The following is a 21,369-nucleotide window of genomic DNA, read 5'->3' on the forward strand; positions in this document are numbered from 1 at the left end:
AGGTCTGTACGTGCCTAATACTTGGGATTTTATCGGCCAAAGCAAGGTCATGGATTCTTTGGCATCAACAAGGTGTTTGGAAGGCCAGCAAAATAGTTCGACTTCATCCTACGGGGTCCTCTCTCTCTTATGGGCAGACTGGAGGCATCCCTGGCTGAGACAGGGCATGGTGTGATACACACAACAGGCATGACTGACATTCTTTGGTATGAAAGGTATTGTGATTTGAAAATTTAATTATTTTTCTACATCTAGTTGAACTGATATGGTTCACAGGCTGGTTTTATTTAAGAAGAGCAGAAAATTTGTGCAAGGTGTTTGGATAGAAAATACAAGAGAACTAGTTTTTATTGGAAGTGCATGATGAGTTAATTTAGTTTGTGAGCAATTCTAAAAATCAACAAAAACATTAGGAAAATGGTATTTTTTCCTTTTGCTTGATTTTTCTTACAGAACATATTTTCCTTTCCTAAGTTTAAGTTTGAATCCTTAAGTAAAAGTCACATCCTACCCTGCCCATTCATAGGAGATGTTGACTTTGTTTTAATTCAGGGGATAGATATAGATTTATTATGTACATAGAAGCTTATATGAATATATAAATGAACAAATTATGAGGAATTTTATGTTATGAGTTTTGGTTAAGATGTTTTTTGTTTGCGTGAAGTTTCCTTCCTACATTGATTAAAATAGGATAAGCAGACTCAAAGGTACATCTAAAGAAAATGAGGTGTCAAAAATGAGATCCAATGTCTAAAAGAAGCACATTAGGAAAAGCGAAACAATAGAAGTCACTTGACAAAATATCTAACAAATTATGAGGTAAACAAAAGACATTTTCTCTAAGACATGCCAAACCTCCCAGAAGTAATATCACAAGAATGTTTGGCCTTGAGAGAACTCAATAATAAGCCTAATATTATCTTGAGTAAAGTAGACAAAGGCAAAGATATAGTGGTTATGGATAAAGATGAATATTGGGTAAAAACATATATATTAATTTTCTGTAGAGCAAGCTCGTATCATATCATATATCAAAATTCAAATATTTTACGCATATTTTGTTTTATCTAAGATGGATTCTTATGTTTGTGTTTTTCATTAATTCTGATCACATAAAATCAGCAAATTTACATTGATGTCTTACAATCAACAATTTGTTGGTTCTGATTAATATTTGAATGAAAACAGGATCCAGTCATAGGAGGCTGCTTGCTTCTTACTTACACGACAGGATATGTTGCTCCACTTCTAATAGCAGCTTCCTTTGCTGGTGCTTTGCAGGCATGAACTAATCATTCCTTTTTTCCTTTTATGCAGTCGTTAAAGTTTAAACAGTTCAGGAATTTTTCTTTAGAATTGTTTATTGAGTGCATTAAAATTTTAAACATTGATATTAATTAGGAGAAACTACTTTAGAGGTAGCCAGCACTTTTCCACAAAGTAAAATTTGCATTAGATATAATTTTAAATCTCACAAAAAAAAGAGAAACTTATCCTTGTTTATGCCATACAATAAAATAGTTTTCTTCTTACAAAAAGGAATCTTGGGTAAGCTTGGGATAATTGAATGTAATAAGATCTTAGAAGGAAAGATGTTTATAAGCTATTTGGAGGACTAAGGGATGTAGTATATGGTATCTGAGCATGCACAACCAAAACAGAAAAAGAAATACAATGAGAAATAATACAAAGAATAGGAAAGAGAACTTTGTACTTTATTTATATACCAAAAACATTGCATGCAGAAAAGATTCTCTAGGATAGGACAATATTGATAATCATGTAGTGTAACAAGAGAGCTTCTTGAGCTTGTATCTGATCATAACATATCTGAAGTTGGGCGAGAGAGGGTGTTGGTTGGAATAGTCATAAAGTTAAAAAGAAAGACAAATACAGGGTTGGAGCATTTATTGCCTTAATCAAGTATATCAGACATGAAATTAACTCGAAAATGCCAGACATAATATATAGCGAAATAGTTACTTATCTTATGGATCTAATTCCTACATCTGTTCTCCTGCTAGAGTTATTGGCACCCTTGCTGATACTTAAAAAAATACCGAGCTGCAATATGCATTTGGATGGGCTATTAACATGGTTGAAGTGATAATAGTCAATGGAGGTTGTTTTCATGACTTCTCAAGATCTAGAATTCTTGTTATAGACATAATTGATTGTTGAGAATCATTTGTATCAACCATCTTCTGAAGTTTCTTGTTTTTTGCCTCAGTTTTCACTTCTTTATCTCTCAACAGCTTGAAGATTCTGAGAGTAGTACTCCATCATTTCCTCTTAGTACTCAAGGAAGCTCTAGTCTTCTCATGTGTTAGTTTCTTCACACTTCGAGATGACCTGTTGTGATCTTGCACTAATTCTTTTGCCTGCAATGGCTTCTGGTGCTTGATGTTCTTTTTATACACTTTATATTTGTCACAAGATGATCATTTGGTCCACCATTGCCTAAACAAGTTCATAAAGAGTAGGTACACATATTGAGGGGAATTGACCCACCTAAATTTGTTGAACCACAATATTGTTTCATTCATATCCATCATAATTGTTCTAGATGTGTTGCTTGCATTCCTTTCAATCTAACCTGTAATTATTATCAATATTTTCATTGTTTTTTCTGATTTGTCCTTCCAGGGAAATAACTATGCTCGTTTCATGTTCATGTTGGCATCAACAAACAACTTATGATCCTGCAAAGGAACTCAATCAACCTTTGGGACTCATCACTGTGTTTAACTTTTCAGTCATTTTTTATGACAATCCTATTCTCACCATGGAAGTATTTAAGAGCTATGCTCTAGTGAGTAACTGAGCCTTTGGAATCCTCCAACTTGCTCTGTCTCATTTGCCATAGACTTATAACTTCCATCTGTTTGAAAATGCCCTAATCTGTATCCTTCTACTTAGACTAGTCCTACTCAATCTACATCACATGCTCCTTCACATCATTCCTCTCTAGCGGATCACCTTCAGTGGCCTCCCAACTAGCTGCCCACCTTATTGGCTGATCAAGATATGGAGACTTGTGGGTAGGTTGGAACACCCAATTCATCAAGGGTAGGGAACTGAAGAATATTATCAATTCTAACTTCAAACTCCCGATTAGCTGCAAAGCTAGATCAATATCAAACTTGGGTGGTGGATGAAGAGCACTCTGTTGTGAATTAGTATAACAACAATCTTTTACTTTTTCAAAACTTAATTAACCACAACAGTAATATTTTAAAACTTAATCATCCACAGCAATAACACACATGCACAACCTAGCAATAAGGAACACAAGACGAACACACGATTTATGTGGAAACCCTTTCGGGGGAAATTATCATGGTCCCATGGATATTCATGCCTGATTTTTTTTTTATTTTGTTTGCTAAGTTTATAAGTGGTAACTTGCAATGAAGTAACAAATAACTTTGCTGATTGGAGTAATTTTATTATTTCATTAATTTGCTTTTCAAGAACATTTGCAAGTCACAATGCATAAGAAATACTGATAAAGCTAATGTGCATTAATCAAACACTACACTAATAACTCTTCACTATTCGTATTACATATAATCTGAAAATGGAACGAGTCCAAACATGTACAGACCTGAAGTAGCAAATCACTGAAGTGTGTAACCAGCATTAACTGAAAACTCTTTTTGGGCTTAATTATTGCATAATTCAAAGGGGCTACAAGATTTGGGATCTTCCAAACCATATACTGAATTCCTTAAAAACTAAGGAATATCTCTTGATACTCAACATTATCCAACTGCCTAATGTGATGATGATGGGTCATATTCCCAAATTGAATCATCTCAATGTTCAAGCCATTATCTTTGATTAACTCTTCTGAAACTATCTGAATTGATCACAATTACATTTCATCTTCTTTCTTGGGAATTTTTTCCTTGCATTGTATTTCACCCTGATCCTTGCTTTAGACTTGAATTGCTTGCCTTGTGTAACTGATGTTCTTCTATGCGGTCTATCTTGATGTAGAGGCTTTCACTGTAGAGCAATACTTGTTGATCTTTCCTTGTATTGATGAATCGTCCTAGTATTATCCATTTGGATCTTGGATTTCTAGAGGAAATTCAAATCCATTTATGTTGTACAACCTTTGTCCTGGTTGTCCTTCCTTATGCTTTTGAGGTGTTCTTCCCTTCTATCCTTGCATCAAAACTTATAGGGCTCTTTGATAATGCAACCCCCTCTATCATGTTGATGATATTGATGCTAGCCTCTCTTGCAATGGTGATCAAATCTTGATGTTGCCCTTGCAACATGTAGGTGAAGTCCTCTCTCCAAGTCACACCTGCATACTCCTGAATATGATGATCTTTCCTAGCCTTCAATTCTTGCTTCAAAACCTGAAAAGAAGACATTGTAAATTAAAAGTAATGAAGTAGTACTCAGGTTTATAAAATCAAACTTTTTTTTTTCAATCTAATCCTAGTGACTTCACCAAGGACATTGGATTTTAAGGTCTACAAATGATGTTGTCCCAGGTCTGCAATTCATATTTTATCTCGGCTCCTTAATCTGATCTGCAAGTCTGCTTATTCTTATTTAGATTTTGCAGTGATTGATTGATGGTTGAAGTATAGGTCTTGATCTCTATTTTATATCCTTCTCACAACTTTGAATTCACACTCCCTTACTAAGCCGACCTAGGCCCCTAGAGTATTATTTTTGCCCCTTTGGAATGTTGTACTTTTCCCTCAAAGTAAGCTGACCTACAAATTATCCAGCTAGAGTGGGTTTTAAAGGAGGTCAAGCTTAGAGGAGAGCGCATTTGATATATAGGTTTGCATAGCGGGTTTGAAGGGGTGCTATGCTCAAGGCTGAGTGGATTTTAAGACCTTGCTTGCACAATAACAAGTCAGCCATGGGTATCATTTTGATTTGCCTCTATCTTCAAGTCGGCTATGCTCACACATGCACCATAACACATATAAATGAAGATCTCGCTTCCTTTCAAAACATAACTCCAAATTCCATCCTTGATCTGCTCTGCAAATGCAAATCAGACCTGAGTTTTAGGATTCTAGGTCTGATTGAAGTCTGATTCTCATGCCTATAGGTCTGATCTTCCATTTCTCAAGGTTTGAGTTAAGTTTTAGGTCTGATTTCATGTGCACTAGGTCTGAATTTCCATGCTTAGGTCTTTAAGGTCTAATCCTCCATTCAATCTCCTCTTGCCTTGGGTGCATATGAGACCTACCTTTGCACAAAAAGATGCTGGAGCGGTTTCTAAGGGTAAGCCTACACAAATCAAAAGGGATGACCGCTTATTGAGAGGTCTAGTGCACAAGAGGGGCAGCATTGAGGAGTTTGTATGCACAAGGGTGTATGGTGAGGGCATTCTTGGGTTGCAATGCACAAGTTGCTAAGCGGGATTGACATATTAGCTTGCACAATATGAGGTGCTAGAGTGCATTTGAAGGGTGCTTATGTAATGTCCCCTTCCAATTTTTGTCCTAGAATTATAATTATATCAATTTAGCATTAGGGTTACCCTTAACTAGTAAGGTTTATGATACTTCTTACTAGGAAGACCAACACATTTCAACATAACTATTATGCTTAGATTCAATTATTGCAACTAATGAACATTTAGCTTTCATAATACATTTGATAACTATTATATTTAAGCCCCAATCCCTACCTCTAACCTGATCCTCAACCCTATGAAGGATGGGGAATAACCATGTTAGGGTGCTAGAAACTATCCTTCACAAATAGTGCCTTTGTATGTGTTGACGTGGCTAAAGTCGGATTTCAACTCTTCTGGTTAACACAAAATAGAATGCTGAGTATCCTATTCTCTCTTGAATAAGGAAATCCCTAATGCTGTTCGGGATGATCAAAGGGGATAACCTCAAGGTTCCAAATGTTAGGTCTTGACTGCAAGATAACTTAGTGGTTTGATGTGTTTTGCTGGTAAAACAGGGGGGCTTATGTTTACAACAAGATGGCCTGCATCTGACGATGTTGATTCTCAGATTGGGAAAAATAAAAACAAAAGAGAAGGGTTTAGGGATCCTAAGTGCAATGGTAGTAATGGTTGATGCTGCGGGTAGACAGATTTCAAATAAACTAACCCCTGCTTCGCCAGAGATATACTCACAACTTCACAAAGATAGTGCAAGCTTCAAGGGAGTGAAGCATTTTCAGACTGCATGAATTCATTCAGGAACCCAATTCTAGTGCAGCCCAAGACAAACACGTATAGTTGAACTAAGCACAATAGTAAGGTTTAGACTATGCATACACGGTGGCCTACAATCAGTAGGCCCCCAATGGTATGACCCTGAAATGCATCAAATACCCCCCACATTTCTCCATTAAAACCGTTAAACTCTACTTTACTAGCTGAAGGGAAGCCATGGAAACGAAAGAAAACCAAAATAACAAACACCAGACTTCAATGTTCATATATTGATTTGAACTGTCATTACAACAATTTCTTACAGCAATCCTATTCTATTCCTAATCTGCTAATTGCATAACTATTCTAACCTCTAACTCCTAAGAAAATCTAACTACTAAAATCTAACTTCTAGCTGTCTAACCCTTTACAATGAGAGAGGCACTGCCTTTTATAGATTTTACAATTTAGATCAATGGCCAAGATTGAAACCATCTGATGGCTACAATTTGCCTTCTAGAAGCCTAGCAGCTTTAGCCCATGCCTAGTAACTTTCAGTTGCCCTCCCAACCACCTTCCTTAGCTACTAGCCACTATTTTACATCAACTTGATGAATCAAGTAGCTGAGGAATAACTGACCTGTGCCCCTTTGTTTTAAATGCATTAAACGGGCCCCAGGGGGAGTCCTTTTACAATAAAGAAAAATTCAGTTTATATAAATAAACTAATTTTTCGGAATCCTCTACTGTGTGATTTCTGAGTGTGTATACTACTATAGCATTCTGAGTGTAATCACCAGCCTTTAATCTTAAAACAACATTGCTTTCATATTTCTATGTTGTGGTTGTATTCTTTGTCTGGTTGAATTGATGATCACTATGCTTGTGCTTTGCGTTCACTTTCTAGCTTAATCGCGATCGCATCTTCAATCTGAACTTTGAGTTTTCCCCTGGCTCTTTCCAGCGGCATCAAACTACAAAAGTGAATATAACTTGAATCAATCACCTTGAAAAATTAGAGTAATTTTTTGACGAATATTAAATGTTTTTCAAGGCGACGTTGGGCTTCGTTGAGGCGAACTAGAGGGAAAATGAAAGGTGTTCACTTTTTAAAACAATTTGAATCCCCTTTTCCTCATTTCACTTTTTGATTTAAAATCGCGCCACTTAAAGGGAAAAGTTAGGCTTTGAGAGGCAAAATGCGAAAAAGTTCTCTTTTATGATTTCACTTAACATTTTCCACTTTAAAGGGAAAACTTAGGCAATTAGAGGCAAAATGCAAGAAATTCGACTTAGAGGTTTCACTTTACTTCCTTTATCACTTTGCTTTTAGTCAAATGTTTGGCTTAGAAAAATAATTTTTGAATTTCCAATGAAACGTTTTGGCAAATCTTTTCATTCTGTCAACTTGAGGAGAAAGTTTGGCCTTGGGAGTCAAAGCAAAAAACGCTTTATAATGCAAAGTTTGGTGAATTTACCAAAACTTCCGAACTTACTTAGCACTTCACCTTTAAAAGGGGAAAACTCGTCTTTGCAAGCAAGAAGTACGAATTCAACTTTGAAAATGCCTGCCTATAATTTAGCTTTTCGCCCCCTTAGGGACTAACTTGGCTTTGCTAAGAAGAATGTGAAAAGACACTTAGCAAAAAAAACTTTAAATGCCCCCTTTATTCGCCACTTAACCCTTTGCTAAGAGGAATGTGAGAATCACGACCTTGCACACAGAGGAGAAAGGCTGAACTTTATGCACTTTGGCTCTTGCGATTTTGATGGGGCTTACTTCGGGGATTAGAGGAAAAATGCAAATGGGTGCTTTGATGTGTTAAATTTCTTTTGACTTGAATATGCCTACCTCTTGAGGGAGAAGTTTGGTGTTTTGAGGATGAAATGTTTCATTTAAAAACATTGCTCTATTTTATTGACTGCATGAATGTTGACTTTGGGTTTTATTGGGGTTATTTGAAGGCATGGGGAGGAATAAAGTAATTCACCTTATAAAGCTTAAAGTCCGATCTTATACATCTTTCACTTATATTTTAAAACACCCCCCTTTAGTATTATTTCGGTTATTGCAAGGCTTAGGGTTTTTCTCGGCAATGAAGGCACAAAAATAAAGAGACAACCTCAAACTCCTGACACCATTCAATATCGCTGTCCATTTCACATTTTGGTAATTTTGCAGACATTTTCGAGGGGATTTGAAGGCAATGAAAGGTCTAGATTTCTCAACGAATGCAAAGGGCGTGAGGAAAATGAAAATGTTTTGACCTCCTAAACAGTGCTTGAACTCTCCTTATCAACCTCAAAATACCCGAACTTTATCATTTTTGTTTGCCTTCTGAAGTGCTTTCGGGTTTTTTTCGATATTTTTAGAGGCAAGGGAGAGAGAAACGATTTGACTCCAAATCGAATCCCTTTAATTACTGCGGCTCATACTCGGCTAATGAAGGCAAAACTTTGAAAAGAGTTTATTGCAAACTTACCCCGAGTTTCTGGGACGAGGACGGCAGGGGACGCGTTTTTGGGACGGCAAATTTTTTTGCCAAATTTGGGGACGGCGGGGGACGGCAAAGGGGACGGCTATATAAAATATAGGAAAAATTTAAAATATATAGGAAAATTTCAAAATTCTAAATGTTCATATGAAAACATGGATAAAGCATGCATACATACATTATATTCATATGAAAACAATAAAACATGGATATAGCATGTACATGATACTATGAAAAGTTGAAAACATTTTAGAATGTAAATTCTGAACATACAACATTGTTAATACTCAATAGACAATATGCAATTATGCATTCATTAATCAGAATTTCAGTTCATTCACATTGTCAATATGCATATCAATAGACTCGGAGGTTAAATTTTCCCTACTTCTATTGACGCAGTTTCCCCCCATATTTTTCAACAGGGGTTTGGGGGCAGCGCCCCCAAGGTGGGGTCAAGGGGCAGCGCCCCGCGAGGCCAAAAAAACTTATTCTTTAATAAAGGCGTTGGGTGTTATTTTTCTATTGACTCGTCGAGTTTGACGATTTTTAGGCGATTTTCTAATCTCTGTGTCAAAATGCCCAAAGGCTACACTACTGCCATATAGTTTCATTGTCAAAATTATGAATTAAATTAATAATTTAAAATTTAATTAATGTTATCTTTTAATTTTTTTTATTTTTAATAACAATTTGAATTAATAAGGGGCCTATATTAGAAAATTTAAAAAAAAATTTGAAAATACAACTTTTTTAATTTTTATAATATTTTTTAATGGCCTTAGATATGGGGGACGTTTGGCCGTCCCCGGGACGGATTGGGGACGTCCCAGCCGTCCCCCAGAGCTAGGGCAGGCGTCCCCCTGTTTCGGGGACGTCCCCTCAAAATGTAGGGCAATTTGGGGATGGGGGGAAACGTCCCCTGGCTATCCCTAAGTCCCTGAAATGTCCCCGGGACGGGGATGGGGGTTTTTAGGTCGGGGAAAAACTCCGGTTTATTGAACACTAGGACTAAATGCGGAAAAACTCCCTGTCTCCATTTCGCATTATTGGCTCCTTTCTCTCATTCTCGGGTAGACTTAAAAAAAAAAAGGGTCTCCCTTGAAGTAGGGGTGTGTGTGCAAAATACACAACAGTATGATGTAACACATGCCCATTCTACCACAATTCTTATCTATTGTCCTTGTATGATGTAGCATGGTCCATTCCACAACAAGACTTACCTATCTTGTGAGTTATTAATACCACCTTTCCCTAAGATTACTGCATTCAATCCTTCTTAAGGGCAATAGGAAAGATTAAAGATTAGGCCACCATATAACAATTATTAATGTATTAAGAATGTAAATGTTATGAACATATTCTAATCATTTATTTATATGAATTGACTATCTTAGTCCATTTGCATATATCCATTATATATATATATTCTTCTATTTAGAATGAATTCATTAATGAATGCAGTTTGCTATATTATTCTCATTATTAATTAATGAATTCATTAAGATTCTCGCATTCAATCCTTCTTAAGGGCAATAAGGAAGATTAAAGATTAGGCCACCATATAACAATTATTAATGTATTAAGAATGTAAATGTTATGAACATATTCTAATCATTTATTTATATGAATTGACTATCTTAGTCCATTTGCATATATCCATTTTACATATATATATATATATATATATATTCTTCTATTTAGAATGAATTCATTAATGAATGCAGTTTGCTATATTATTCTCATTATTAATGCTTATAATATGTAAGAACTCTGTTGGTTCTAACTCTCTTGAAATACTATTGCTGTTGTGTTTTTGGAATTTCAAGGTTTTTGAATAAATTTGAAGCATAAAATAACACGTGCTAGGCAAGAATTGCACATAAAATCAAATAGAAATAAAATTGAGAGCAACTGCAACTATATTATGAATAAGATACCTGCTACAATAAATCCTACTGCTAATTGCATACCCGTGGGTCCTTAGCTTATTTTAAATGAAGAAATTTGGTGTTTGCCAGCCAAAACTTGGAAATTGACCAAAATGGCCATACAAGTCCAGGAAATGATTTCTCTAAGCCAGAAAGTAGATAGAATAGCTTGAAAGGACTAGGCATTGGGAATTGTGCATTCAGAATGCACTTTGGGTAGGCGTTCCAGCCTCCTAGGCAAAACGCCCTTCTCAAGAGCCCCACATGCCAAGCTGATTGGTACGAGTAGTTGGAAAAATTGGTACGAGAGCTTATTGAATTGATTGAATGCTGCTAATGAGGCGTCTAACCTTGTGATGTTTCCATCTAAACAATCAAAATAGGATGATGCCCGCTTTAAAATAGAATTTAATAATAAATGATAAGACAATTAAAATGATAATAAACGATAATATATATAAGCAAATAAATAAATAGAACAAACTAAATAAAATCTTAATGACAATAATAAACAAGTTTAATATATAATTTATATTTATTAAATATTAATATTAATTTCATATTTATCAAATAATAATATAAATTTTACAATATTATATTATTGACAAAATTACAAAGTAATTAGAAAACAAATATAATAATAATAAATCCAGGAAAACAACTATTCAATAAAAACAATATATAATAGAATGACAATCATTCTAAATAAAGTTAATTATTAAATTAAATATAACTGCTGATGTCAGAGATTGTCTCCTCAAAATAGACAGTGATTTATGATAATCAGATATCGATCTTGAAGAGGATTAAGAGGGCCAACAACATTGACTAAGATTATCAAAGACTAAACTATAATATAGTTACAACGTGGCCCAAGGTGAATGATCATCTGTGTTAACATTGCGGAGCCAGCAAATAGAATGAATTAATGCGGTAATTATAATAATTATTATCGCTAGTATACACAAGCCTATCGGGTGTTGGGCATCTCAAGTATGAAGAGACAATACAGAGGAATATGGACATTTAATAACAGCGGTGAAGTATTAATCTGCGGAATATTTAGTCTGAAAACCTCAGTTAAGAGACTTAGATATGCCGTATACGAATATCCATTGATATGTTAGCATGATAACTATTACAATTATATCTGATATATTTTATTGTGGCCAGCAAAAGAGTGTGGAACAATGGATATAGGAAGTCGTATGACATTACCAAGAGACAAGCTCGATTACCAAGCCAATGATCTGTTATGCGGTTGTAATATGCAAGGTCGCGCGGTTTACAAAAAAACCATAATTAATACATACGTTAATACAAACAACATATACAGAATCGAGAAAAGCTGCGATTATAACATTAAACCGATTATAAAGAGATACGATTACGATAAGGTGTGTCTATTCTAAACAATGGTTGCACTCAGAGAACTCTACGGGATATTTAATGAGGATCGGTTTGGTGTCTAGAGGGGGACATTAGGGGACGAAAGAAAGGGACTTGAAGCAAACGGCAGACTCCCATCTGCAGACGACATCTACAGTGCAAACTCCAACCGCAGGCTACGATGTGCGTACAGGTAAGAGGGGTTAAGAAGTCTTAAGGTATATATGTGTGTGGACGTGTGTGCCACACACACACATATATATTAATGCATTTTTATGAATACATATATCTCTAATGATTACTTATATGAATGTAGCAATAAAGATAGGTACCTATGTAGAATATGTATGTATATTTAGGATCATTAAAAAGATTAAAGAATATGTAAATGTAGACGTAAAATATGGAATGGAAAATAGTAATGAATTGTAAAATTTAATATTAATGTGATTATATGATGGAGGCTATAGGGAGGAAATTCCCTTAGCCTAATGGAGGGATTATGATAATTCCTGGTAGGCAGTATATACTGAATATCTATATGCATATATATGGCTTGGTTGACAAAGTTCATCCAAGAAGAGACAGATCTGGCCGGTCCTCTCTGGTAGACTTGGATGATGAGATGCATCATCCAAGGCAAGGAATTGATCATATATGATGGTCTCCCTTGGTATGGCTTGGGTGTAAGAAATTACATCCAAGACAGGAATCAAATTAACCTTCTATTTCCTGATATGGCTTGGAATCAAGATGGGTTCCAAGAAGGTGAGCTTCACAGCCGCCTAAGGACATGTCCCAGTGCTGCACTCGTATCCTTTTTAAGAATTGAGATTAGTGTTAATTAATTAATTGAACTTTAATTGCAAATTAGATTAGTTATGTATATATTTTTGTTTTGTTCTAACAATCTGTTTTGCAGGACAATGATCTCTAACTAGTAGGGACATTACAAACCTGTATTGCCTCCTTATTCAAAATCTGCAAATAACAAACACAAATAACCTCTGATGAAGCACATAAAAACTTCTGTGTGAAGCCCTCTCAGTTTGCAATAATTCAGCTGATCTTTCACAGTCTGAGATTCACAGATCCATGAAGAATGAACGTTCTTCAATAGCAAACCCTTTGAAACCCTTGTCTCAGACAATCCACAGAGAAAATATCAAGCAATGTCAAATAATCAATAATGGAGTTTGAATTGCTTCCAATTTCCTTATAACCACCAAATGGCACGATTTTCACTAAGTATGCCCAAATGTATTTAATTAACTTTGCATAGTTTATATTCAACTTGGGCGCCCAAATCATTTAAGTGATTTAATAGTAACCACTTTATAATATTAAGTGGCCTTTTAAATTAATAAAGTCACTTTATGACTTTATAATATAAGCACATAAGTTAAATAAATAACTTAACCACTAAAATATTAACATCTCCCTCAGTATTCAGTTTTTGGACGAACCATCGGAAGCAGGGGTCAACACTGAATAACCCCCATGTGTTCAGGAGCCCTGACTAAAAATATCACAACTGCTAGATTGACTTACTATAAATAGTAAGTCCCTCCACTGAACTCATACACTGACTGCAAAGGTTCTAGAACTGAAATCAAGACTGAATTGAAGAAGTGAAACTGCCCTTGAGACTCTCTATCCACTTTCTATCCACTACGTTAGCCTACGAGAGTCCAAAATAATAGGCTAGCCCATCAGTCACTGAGTTTGACTAGAGTGGGGACATTACAGTCCGCCCTCCTTGAATTTGCTTGTCCTCAAGAAAATTCAATGCTGGATGCTGTAAAATGCTCTCTCTCCTAAGTAGCATCCTCTATCAGCAGATCTCTCTGCTTAACCAAAATTTCCCTGATGACCCATCTCCGAAGATGATGCTCTCTAATCTCTATAACGGCCTCAGGTACTAATATCAACTTCCCCTCATCATCTAGGGGTGGTAGGTTTGAAGAAGAATCTATATGTTGTCCCAATGCCTTCTTGAGGCGAGAAACATGGAACACATTATGAACCTTATTATCTGCCGGTAAATCTAACTCATAAGCCACCTCGCCAACTCACCTGGTAATCTTGAATGGACCATAATAACGTGGCTTGAGTTTCTCAGAGCCCTTCTTCCTAAGAGAGGTCTGTCTATAGGGCTAAAGAATTAGATACACCATATCCCCGATCTGAAAAGATCTCTCAACCCTCCTTTGATCAACATATTGCTTTTGCTGATTCTGAGCCTTCTGAATGTTCTCACAAAGAGCTCTCATGATATCATGGTTCTCTTGCAATAGGTCCCTAGCACTCGGTACTCTACAATTGCTCAACAATAAATCTAGAAAACTAGGAGCATCATAACTATACAAAGCTCTGAATGGTGTCATCTGAATAGTCATTTGGTGAGTGGAATTATAACAATACTCAAAAAGGTGCAACCACTTCACCCAAGCCTTCTGTTGCCAGAAATGTAGCTCCCTAGTATCCCTCCACCCATTTGTTGACAATCTTTGTCTTCTCGTAAGTCTGAGGGTGGTAGCTAGTACTCGGAGTGAGCTCTATCCCGCATAGTCTGAATAACTCCTGCTAGAAGTTACCCGTGAACCTACTGTGTCTATCACTGACAATACTTTGAGGTAATCCATGCAATCTAAATACCTCACGAAAGAAAAGATCGACCACTTGTGCAGTTGAATAAGTAGTCGTGATCGGAAAGAAATGTGCATACTTAGTCAACCGATCAACTACCACATAAATGCTATCTCTCCTTTGAGCTTTAGGCAAGCCCGTAATAAAGTCCATAGACACGCATTCCCACTTCCTCTCAAGAATAGGAAGTGGCTGAAGTAACCCAGTAGGGAATGTATGCTCCTACTTGTTCTGCTGACAAACAAAACACTCCTTGACATACTGGAGAATATTAGATTTGAGACCCTTCCAAGTAAATCTCTCCTGTACCTGCCTATAGGTCTTAAAGTAACCGGGATGACTAGCCATGGGTGAATCATGTAGCGATCTCAATACCGTGTTCCTCATATTTGAATTTGGGACTAAAAATATTCTCTCTTTGTAAATGATAAGATCATTCACATGAGAGTACCTGTTGTCCTGTACTGCCCCATCAATAATGACAGAGCCCATGGATTCTTGGAATACTCTTCTATAATCAAGTGTTTCCAATCCTCGGAAACAACATCCATGGAGCTCAAATGGGGATGGCGAGATAAGGCATCCACAACAACGTTCTGAGTCCCTTTGACATAGGAGATGTCAAAATCATAAGACTGTAATTTGTTGACCCATTTCTGTTGACGCTCATTTAGATCCCGCTGTCCAAGGAAATGCTTCAAGCTATTATGATCAGTTTTGACACAAAACTTGCTGCCAACTAAATACTGCCTGAACTTAGCCATTGCATGCATGATGGCCAACTTTTCCTTGTCATAGATGCTATAGCTCCTTTTAGGACCCCTAAGCTTCCTTCTCTCGAAAGCTATAGGATGACGATCCTACATAATCACTGCACCAATACCCTCTCCACATGCATCACAATGAAGCTCAAAAGGTTTGGTGAAATCTAGTAAAGCGAGAATTGGACATGTAGTCATTAATTGCTTGAACTTCTCGAAACACTCATGTGCTAGAGGTGTCCAAACAAATGCACCCTTTTTTGTCAAATCAGTTAGTGGTGCGGCATGCCATGAAAAACCACTAACAAACCGATGGTAGAAGGCACATAAAACAACAAATCCCCTGAGTTGAATCAAGGTCTCAGGTGTAGGCCAATCAATAATGGCATGAACCTTATCAGGATCCATGCGAACTCCCTCTCTGCTGATTATGTGACCCAAATACAAAAGTTCTGCCATACCTAATGCACACTTGGACTCCTTGGCATAAAAAGACTCCTTGTCAAGTATGCCTAAAACAGTATCCAAGTGAACCAGGTGCTCCTCCCAAGTTCTATTGTAAACCAAAATGTCATCAAAGAAAACCAGAACAAATCTCCTCAATTGAGACTAGAAGACCCTGTTCATAGTGGACTGAAAGGTGGTTGGTGCGTTGGTTAAACCAAAAGGCATAACCAAAAACTCATATTGTCCACAATGACATCTGAATGCAGTCTTCTCAATATCCTGCTCCCTGACACTGATCTGATGATAACTTGTCCTCAAGTCAATCTTAGAGAAAAAACAAGCTCCGTGAAGCTCATCTATCAACTCATCAATGCGAGGAATGGGATACTTGTTCTTTATCGTCCTTCTATTCAACATTCGATAATCAATGCACATTCTAAGTGTGCCATCTCTTTTCTTCACCAAAACTACTGATGAAGCGAAAGGCGACTTACTCGGCCTTATGTGTCCCATAGCTAGAAGTTCTTTGATGGTTTTCTCAATTTCATCTTTCAACCGCTTGGGGTGCGGGTAAGGTGTAATCATGATGGGCTTGGTGCCCTCTTCAAGCTCAATGATGTGCTCTATGCCTCTATCAGGAAGTCTACCAGGTGGTATGTCACTGAACACCTTTCTATGCTTAACTCTAAGCTCCTGAACATCTGAATGGTAAGGTGTTTTATGCTGCTCCTCATAAGTAGGCATTAACTTGCACTCTGCTGCCCACTCCACCATGTCATGTTTGATAAGTCTCTCCATTCTTTTGAGAGTGATTAATTTCAAGTTGTTGGCCTTGATAGCTTTAAGAACATGATTAGTCCCATCAACCTTGAATTTCATCTCCATATCTCTAAGGTTGAGTGTAGATTCACCTATTGCATGAAGCCATGTGATGCCAAGGACCACATCCATGTTTCTCATGTTAACCACATAAAAATCAGCTTTGAATTCATAGTTATTGAGTTTCATGGGTAAGTCTTGTTGTGCGTAAGCACACACACCCCTGCTTCGGGCCCCCCCCATTTTTGGTCTAAGTCTGCCTGATAAGTGAGAGAAGATCTTCTCCTGCTGATAATGCCTTTCCGATCGCCGACACAATCCCAAACGAAGGTCGAAATATACACAAAATCGCTCATATTGAGCCAATAGCCTGAATTGCTATGAAAGGGCATCTAAAGCGTAGAAACGGGACTCGCCCAGACTCGCCCAGAATCGACGAGTCCGAGTACGAGTCAGCCCCGGCGAGCCCCAGGGGCTCGGACTCGGACTCGGACTCGTCCTAAACTCGCCAGACTCGCCGAGTTGGCGAGTTTGGCCCAAACTCGCCAAACTCGGCGAGTCTCGAGCCCCAGACTCGGCCGACGTCAAGCCAAAGAAAAACACAAAAAAATTACTTGCCAGACTTGCCGAGTTGGCGAGTTTGGCCCAAACTTGCCAAACTCGGTGAGTCTCGAGCCCCAGACTCGGTCGGCATCAAGCCAAAGAAAAACACAAAAAAAATTTATTTTGCAATGTTTTTTAAGTCCGTTTTTTTTTCCCAAACTCGCCAAACTCGGTGAGTCCCGAGCCCCAGACTCGGCCGGCATCAAGCCAAAGAAAACCACAAAATTTTTTTATTTTGCAATGTTTTTTAAGTTCGTTTTTTTTTAATAGTTAGCTTCTATCCCTAAAAGTGACTTTCATGTCATTCACTTGCAAAAAAAGGAGTAAAGTGAGTTGGGAAGAAAAACAAGGGTGCATAGAAGAAAAACCAGCAAGGAGGAAGCTCAAGTTTTCTTCAATTTGTCACATTGGAGCTGCATTGTGTTTCGATTTGGTGCATCAAGAGCTGGATAGGAAGACTTTGCAGCTCGTTTCAAACTTGTTGTAAGAGGTACGATTGTTTTTTTGAAGATTAGTTTGTTTCTTGTATGAAAAAATTCCATTTTCTATTCATTTTTTTTGAAAGTTTTACATTTTCTTTCAAAATTTTTTGTATGTTTGTATGTAGCATGTAGTATGTAGTTGTAGTGTTGTACTATGTAGGGTTTGTAAATTTCTTTTTTTTAAAAGTAGGGTTTGACAAACCCTACTTTAGTTTTTTTGAATGTATGTAATATGTATTAATTTTATTTTGTATTTATAATGTTTTATTGCAGCAAACTTCACTTTATTATTTGCCTCAACTTCAAGTTTCACAAAACTATCCTAAAATGTCTACTTCAGCTTCTAGACCCCCCATTAGAAAGGACCCTGCTTGGAAGTATCATGAGGATTTTCGAGGGCAAGGAAAGGGGCAAACAAAATGTATGTTTTGCAAAACAATATTCCATGGAGGTATATATAGGCTGAAATACCATATTGCTGGTGTGCGTGGACATGATGACGAACCATGCCTAAAAGCAGTCCCTGAGGCCGTACGTGATTGTTATGTAATGGTTGAGGAGATTGAAAGAAAAAAGAAACAAAAGGAGGATCGAGCGGCCATTGGGAGAGAGACAGTTTTAGGAAGAGGGACACAGTTAGGTTGTGTTGGAGACCCTTCTTCCTTACCTCCATATCGTCCCACTCAGTTTGCTACTGCTGGTGCTTCCGTTTCTGCTTTTGCTTCTATAAGTGGCAGTGCCACCGCCACTTCTCGTGCTCCTACCACTAGTAGTTGTAGTGGGAATGTTACCATTGGACCTAGGATTCGTAAATCTAGGTTGGATTCCTTCTTTGTGCCTCGCACTACTCCTGGGTCGCAACCGTCGCTTGAGGGCATGGGTTGGAACAAGGAGGTCCATGATGCTGCTAAAATGGCAGTTGGCAGGTTTTGGAGCTACAACTGTATTCCATTCTTTGTAGCCAAGTGAATGTTTTACTAACTTTTATGTTTGATAACTTTGATTGTTTTAATTTTTATACTTAACTTATCTCATTGAGTTTCTTTGCGACAGGTCTCCTTATTGGCAACAAAATGTTGATGCCATTACCATATGCGGGGCGGGGTTCAAAGCCCCTAGTGAGAGTGATTTGAGAGGACCCATTTTGTCTCAAATGGTGGATGATGTGAAGAAGGAATTAGATGAACAATGCTAGATATGGAGCACTAAAGTTTGCACCATCATGACTGATGGTTGGACGGATAGGAGAAATAGAACTCTCCTTAATTTACTTGTTTCTTCCGCAGGTGATTGATTAATTTTAGTTTCATATAGTCTTTAGTTTTTTATCTTTTGTCTAATGGTTTATTGAATGATCATTGACCTAGCTTAATTTTTTTATTTCAGGGGGCACCGTTTTCATCAAGTCCATTGATGCCTCCACCCATTGCAAGAATGCCACCTACCTATGTGAGCAGATAGAGGAGGTGATTGATGAGGTGGGTGAGGAGAACGTGGTACAGGTGGTGACCGACAATGCAGCAAATTATGTTGCTGCGGGTAAACTTTTGATTACAAACTAATTTTGTTTGCAAATTAATTACTATATTGTAGTCTGTACCTCCATTAATTACAATTTACAATGCAGCAAATTATGTTGCTGCAGGTCGACTATTGAAGGAGAGGCACCCATCTATAGTTTGGACTCCATGTGCTGCTCATTGGATTGACTTCATGTTGGAGGATATTGGAAAAATCCCATGGGTCAAGAGATGTGTAGAAAGGGCAAGAAATGTTTGCAAATTTGTATATAATCATTCATGGGCGTTGGCTCTTATGAGACAATACATAGAGCAGAAGGAGTTAGCTCATCCAAGAATCACAAGATTTGCCACAAACTTCCTCACATTGCAGTCCATGCTTAGGTGTAAGTCTGCCTTGAGACGTATGATTGTTGGTGAGGAGTGGTCTTCCTCATCCTATGCTACCACCCCTACAGAGAAAGATATGGCGGACTGCATTTTTGATGAGCAAGGCTTTTGGGTCCCTTGTGATGAGATAGTGAAGGTAATTTTTTTATAAATTCTACAATTTAACTTCATGTTTTATAACTTATTATATGTATTCACTTATTTGCTCATTTTTCTAAATTACACAATATTTTCAATTTTGCAGTTTGTTAAGCCCTTGGTGGTTTTGTTGCGAGTTGCGGATGGAGATAAGCCCGTAATGGGCTATATATATGAGGGCATGGATAGGGCAAAGGAGGCCATCAGATTTGTCTGTGGAGGAGATGAGAGCAAGTATGGTCCCATTTGGGAGATCATTGATAGGAGATGGCATCATCAGCTTCATAGGCCCATCCATGCAGCAACCTATTATCTGTCCGGCATTCCGTTTTATCCTTTCTTTCAAGGCTGATGTGGAGGTCCTTAATGGGCTATATGCAATCATGGAGAAGATGGGACCTGTTGGTACTTCTCAGATAGACCTTTTTCGAGAGCTATAGTTGTTCTCAGATGCACAAGGGGAGACCTTCTCTCATCCTGTCGCCAAAGATGGTAGGACAACTATGATGCCAGGTAAAAATAAATTGTAAGGCTTAATTTTAGTTTTATTCAATACTATATTGTAACTTGTTAAATGAGTTCATGAGTGAGACTGATTTTATCTATTTTTCTCATTTCAAACTCAGATCATTGGTGGAACTTTTTTGGCCTAGAGACACCAAATATTCAGAAGTTGGCCATTTGCATCTTGAGCCAACCATGCAGCGCATCAGGTTGTGAGCGCAATTGGAGTATGTTTGAGCACATACACTCCAAGAGGTGCAATAGATTATCCGTGGAGAAGATGAATGATCTCGTCTTTGTTCACTACAACCTCTGCCTGAGAATGAGAAAGAATGCAATAGTTGACATGTCTCCTATCATTCTAGATGAGGTTGATCTTGAAGCAAAGTGGGCCAATGAGAATCAGACAACTCCTGGGACTCCTACAACTGTATTTAGTGATGATGACATTGATTGGATCGACCAGGTAGATATAGAGGCTGAGGCTGTAGCCATGGCAGAGGAGGAGTAGAGAGCACGAGCAGAGACAAGAAATACTGAGACTCAGAGTGAGACAACTGTTCCTGATGTTGGTGAGCATGGCATGGTGTCACGGGGAGTGACTATGGCTGCTGAATCATCCAGGACCTACTTTAAACGCCTTCACAGGGGGCGAAGGTGAGAGGGTGCACGGCCCTCTGAGCCATAGGCTTGTACACTTGTAGTTGTATTTAGTATTTACTATTTACGTTTGGTATTTGCATGAAACATTTGATGATGATCATATAATGACATGGATTTTTTATTCCATGAGTTTTGTAATATTGTATACATTTGACAATATTTATACATCTATGTTTGTTATTTTCTTCAGCTACAATTTGCGTTTATGCTTATGTGATTGATGTATACTTGTGTATGTAATCAAATGAGCCGAGTTTAATGATGTTTTTGTGGCTTTAAGGTGTATTCAATAAAGGGTGTCTGAAACAAGTTTTAAATCTTTAAAAATCTCTAAATTTCTTGAGTTTTTCACTTTCCCGAGTCCAGCCGAGTCTGGAGCTGAGTCCGACGCCGAGTCCCGAGTCCGAGTCTGATCCGAGTC

General features: G+C 37.6%; 2 protein-coding genes across 4 annotated transcripts in view; both read left to right on the forward strand.

The window, feature by feature from the left end:
- LOC131063487 (cytochrome c-type biogenesis ccda-like chloroplastic protein 2) overlaps positions 1 to 21,369 on the forward strand; it is a 248,932-nt gene that overhangs the window by 128,573 nt on the left and 98,990 nt on the right. For all 3 annotated transcript variants that reach the window (XM_057997339.2, XM_057997332.2, XM_057997322.2), the window contains one exon: positions 1,192 to 1,284. In XM_057997339.2, coding sequence (XP_057853322.1) covers positions 1,192 to 1,284 — 93 coding nt within the window. The remainder of the gene's footprint in view (positions 1 to 1,191; positions 1,285 to 21,369) is intronic.
- Positions 18,192 to 21,045, forward strand: LOC131063505 (uncharacterized). The gene is made up of 5 exons (XM_057997351.2): positions 18,192 to 19,019; positions 19,120 to 19,272; positions 19,379 to 19,779; positions 19,888 to 20,294; positions 20,408 to 21,045. Exons 1-4 carry the CDS (start codon positions 18,956 to 18,958, stop codon positions 20,131 to 20,133), a joined length of 864 nt encoding a protein of 287 aa, XP_057853334.1. The 5' UTR covers positions 18,192 to 18,955; the 3' UTR covers positions 20,134 to 20,294; positions 20,408 to 21,045.

The sequence above is a fragment of the Cryptomeria japonica genome, chromosome 5 (genome assembly GCF_030272615.1).
Source record: "Cryptomeria japonica chromosome 5, Sugi_1.0, whole genome shotgun sequence".
Classification (NCBI taxonomy): domain Eukaryota; kingdom Viridiplantae; phylum Streptophyta; class Pinopsida; order Cupressales; family Cupressaceae; genus Cryptomeria; species Cryptomeria japonica.

What these genes read in the sequence shown, in the direction of transcription:
- LOC131063505 (XM_057997351.2), top strand. Translation starts at nt 18,956, where the DNA reads ATGACTGATGGTTGGACGGATAGGAGAAATAGAACTCTCCTTAATTTA. An exon ending in TTTACTTGTTTCTTCCGCAG is followed by an intron (nt 19,020 to 19,119) that starts GTGATTGATTAA and finishes TTTTTATTTCAG; the next exon opens with GGGGCACCGTTTTCATCAAG. An exon ending in CTTGTGATGAGATAGTGAAG is followed by an intron (nt 19,780 to 19,887) that starts GTAATTTTTTTA and finishes TCAATTTTGCAG; the next exon opens with TTTGTTAAGCCCTTGGTGGT.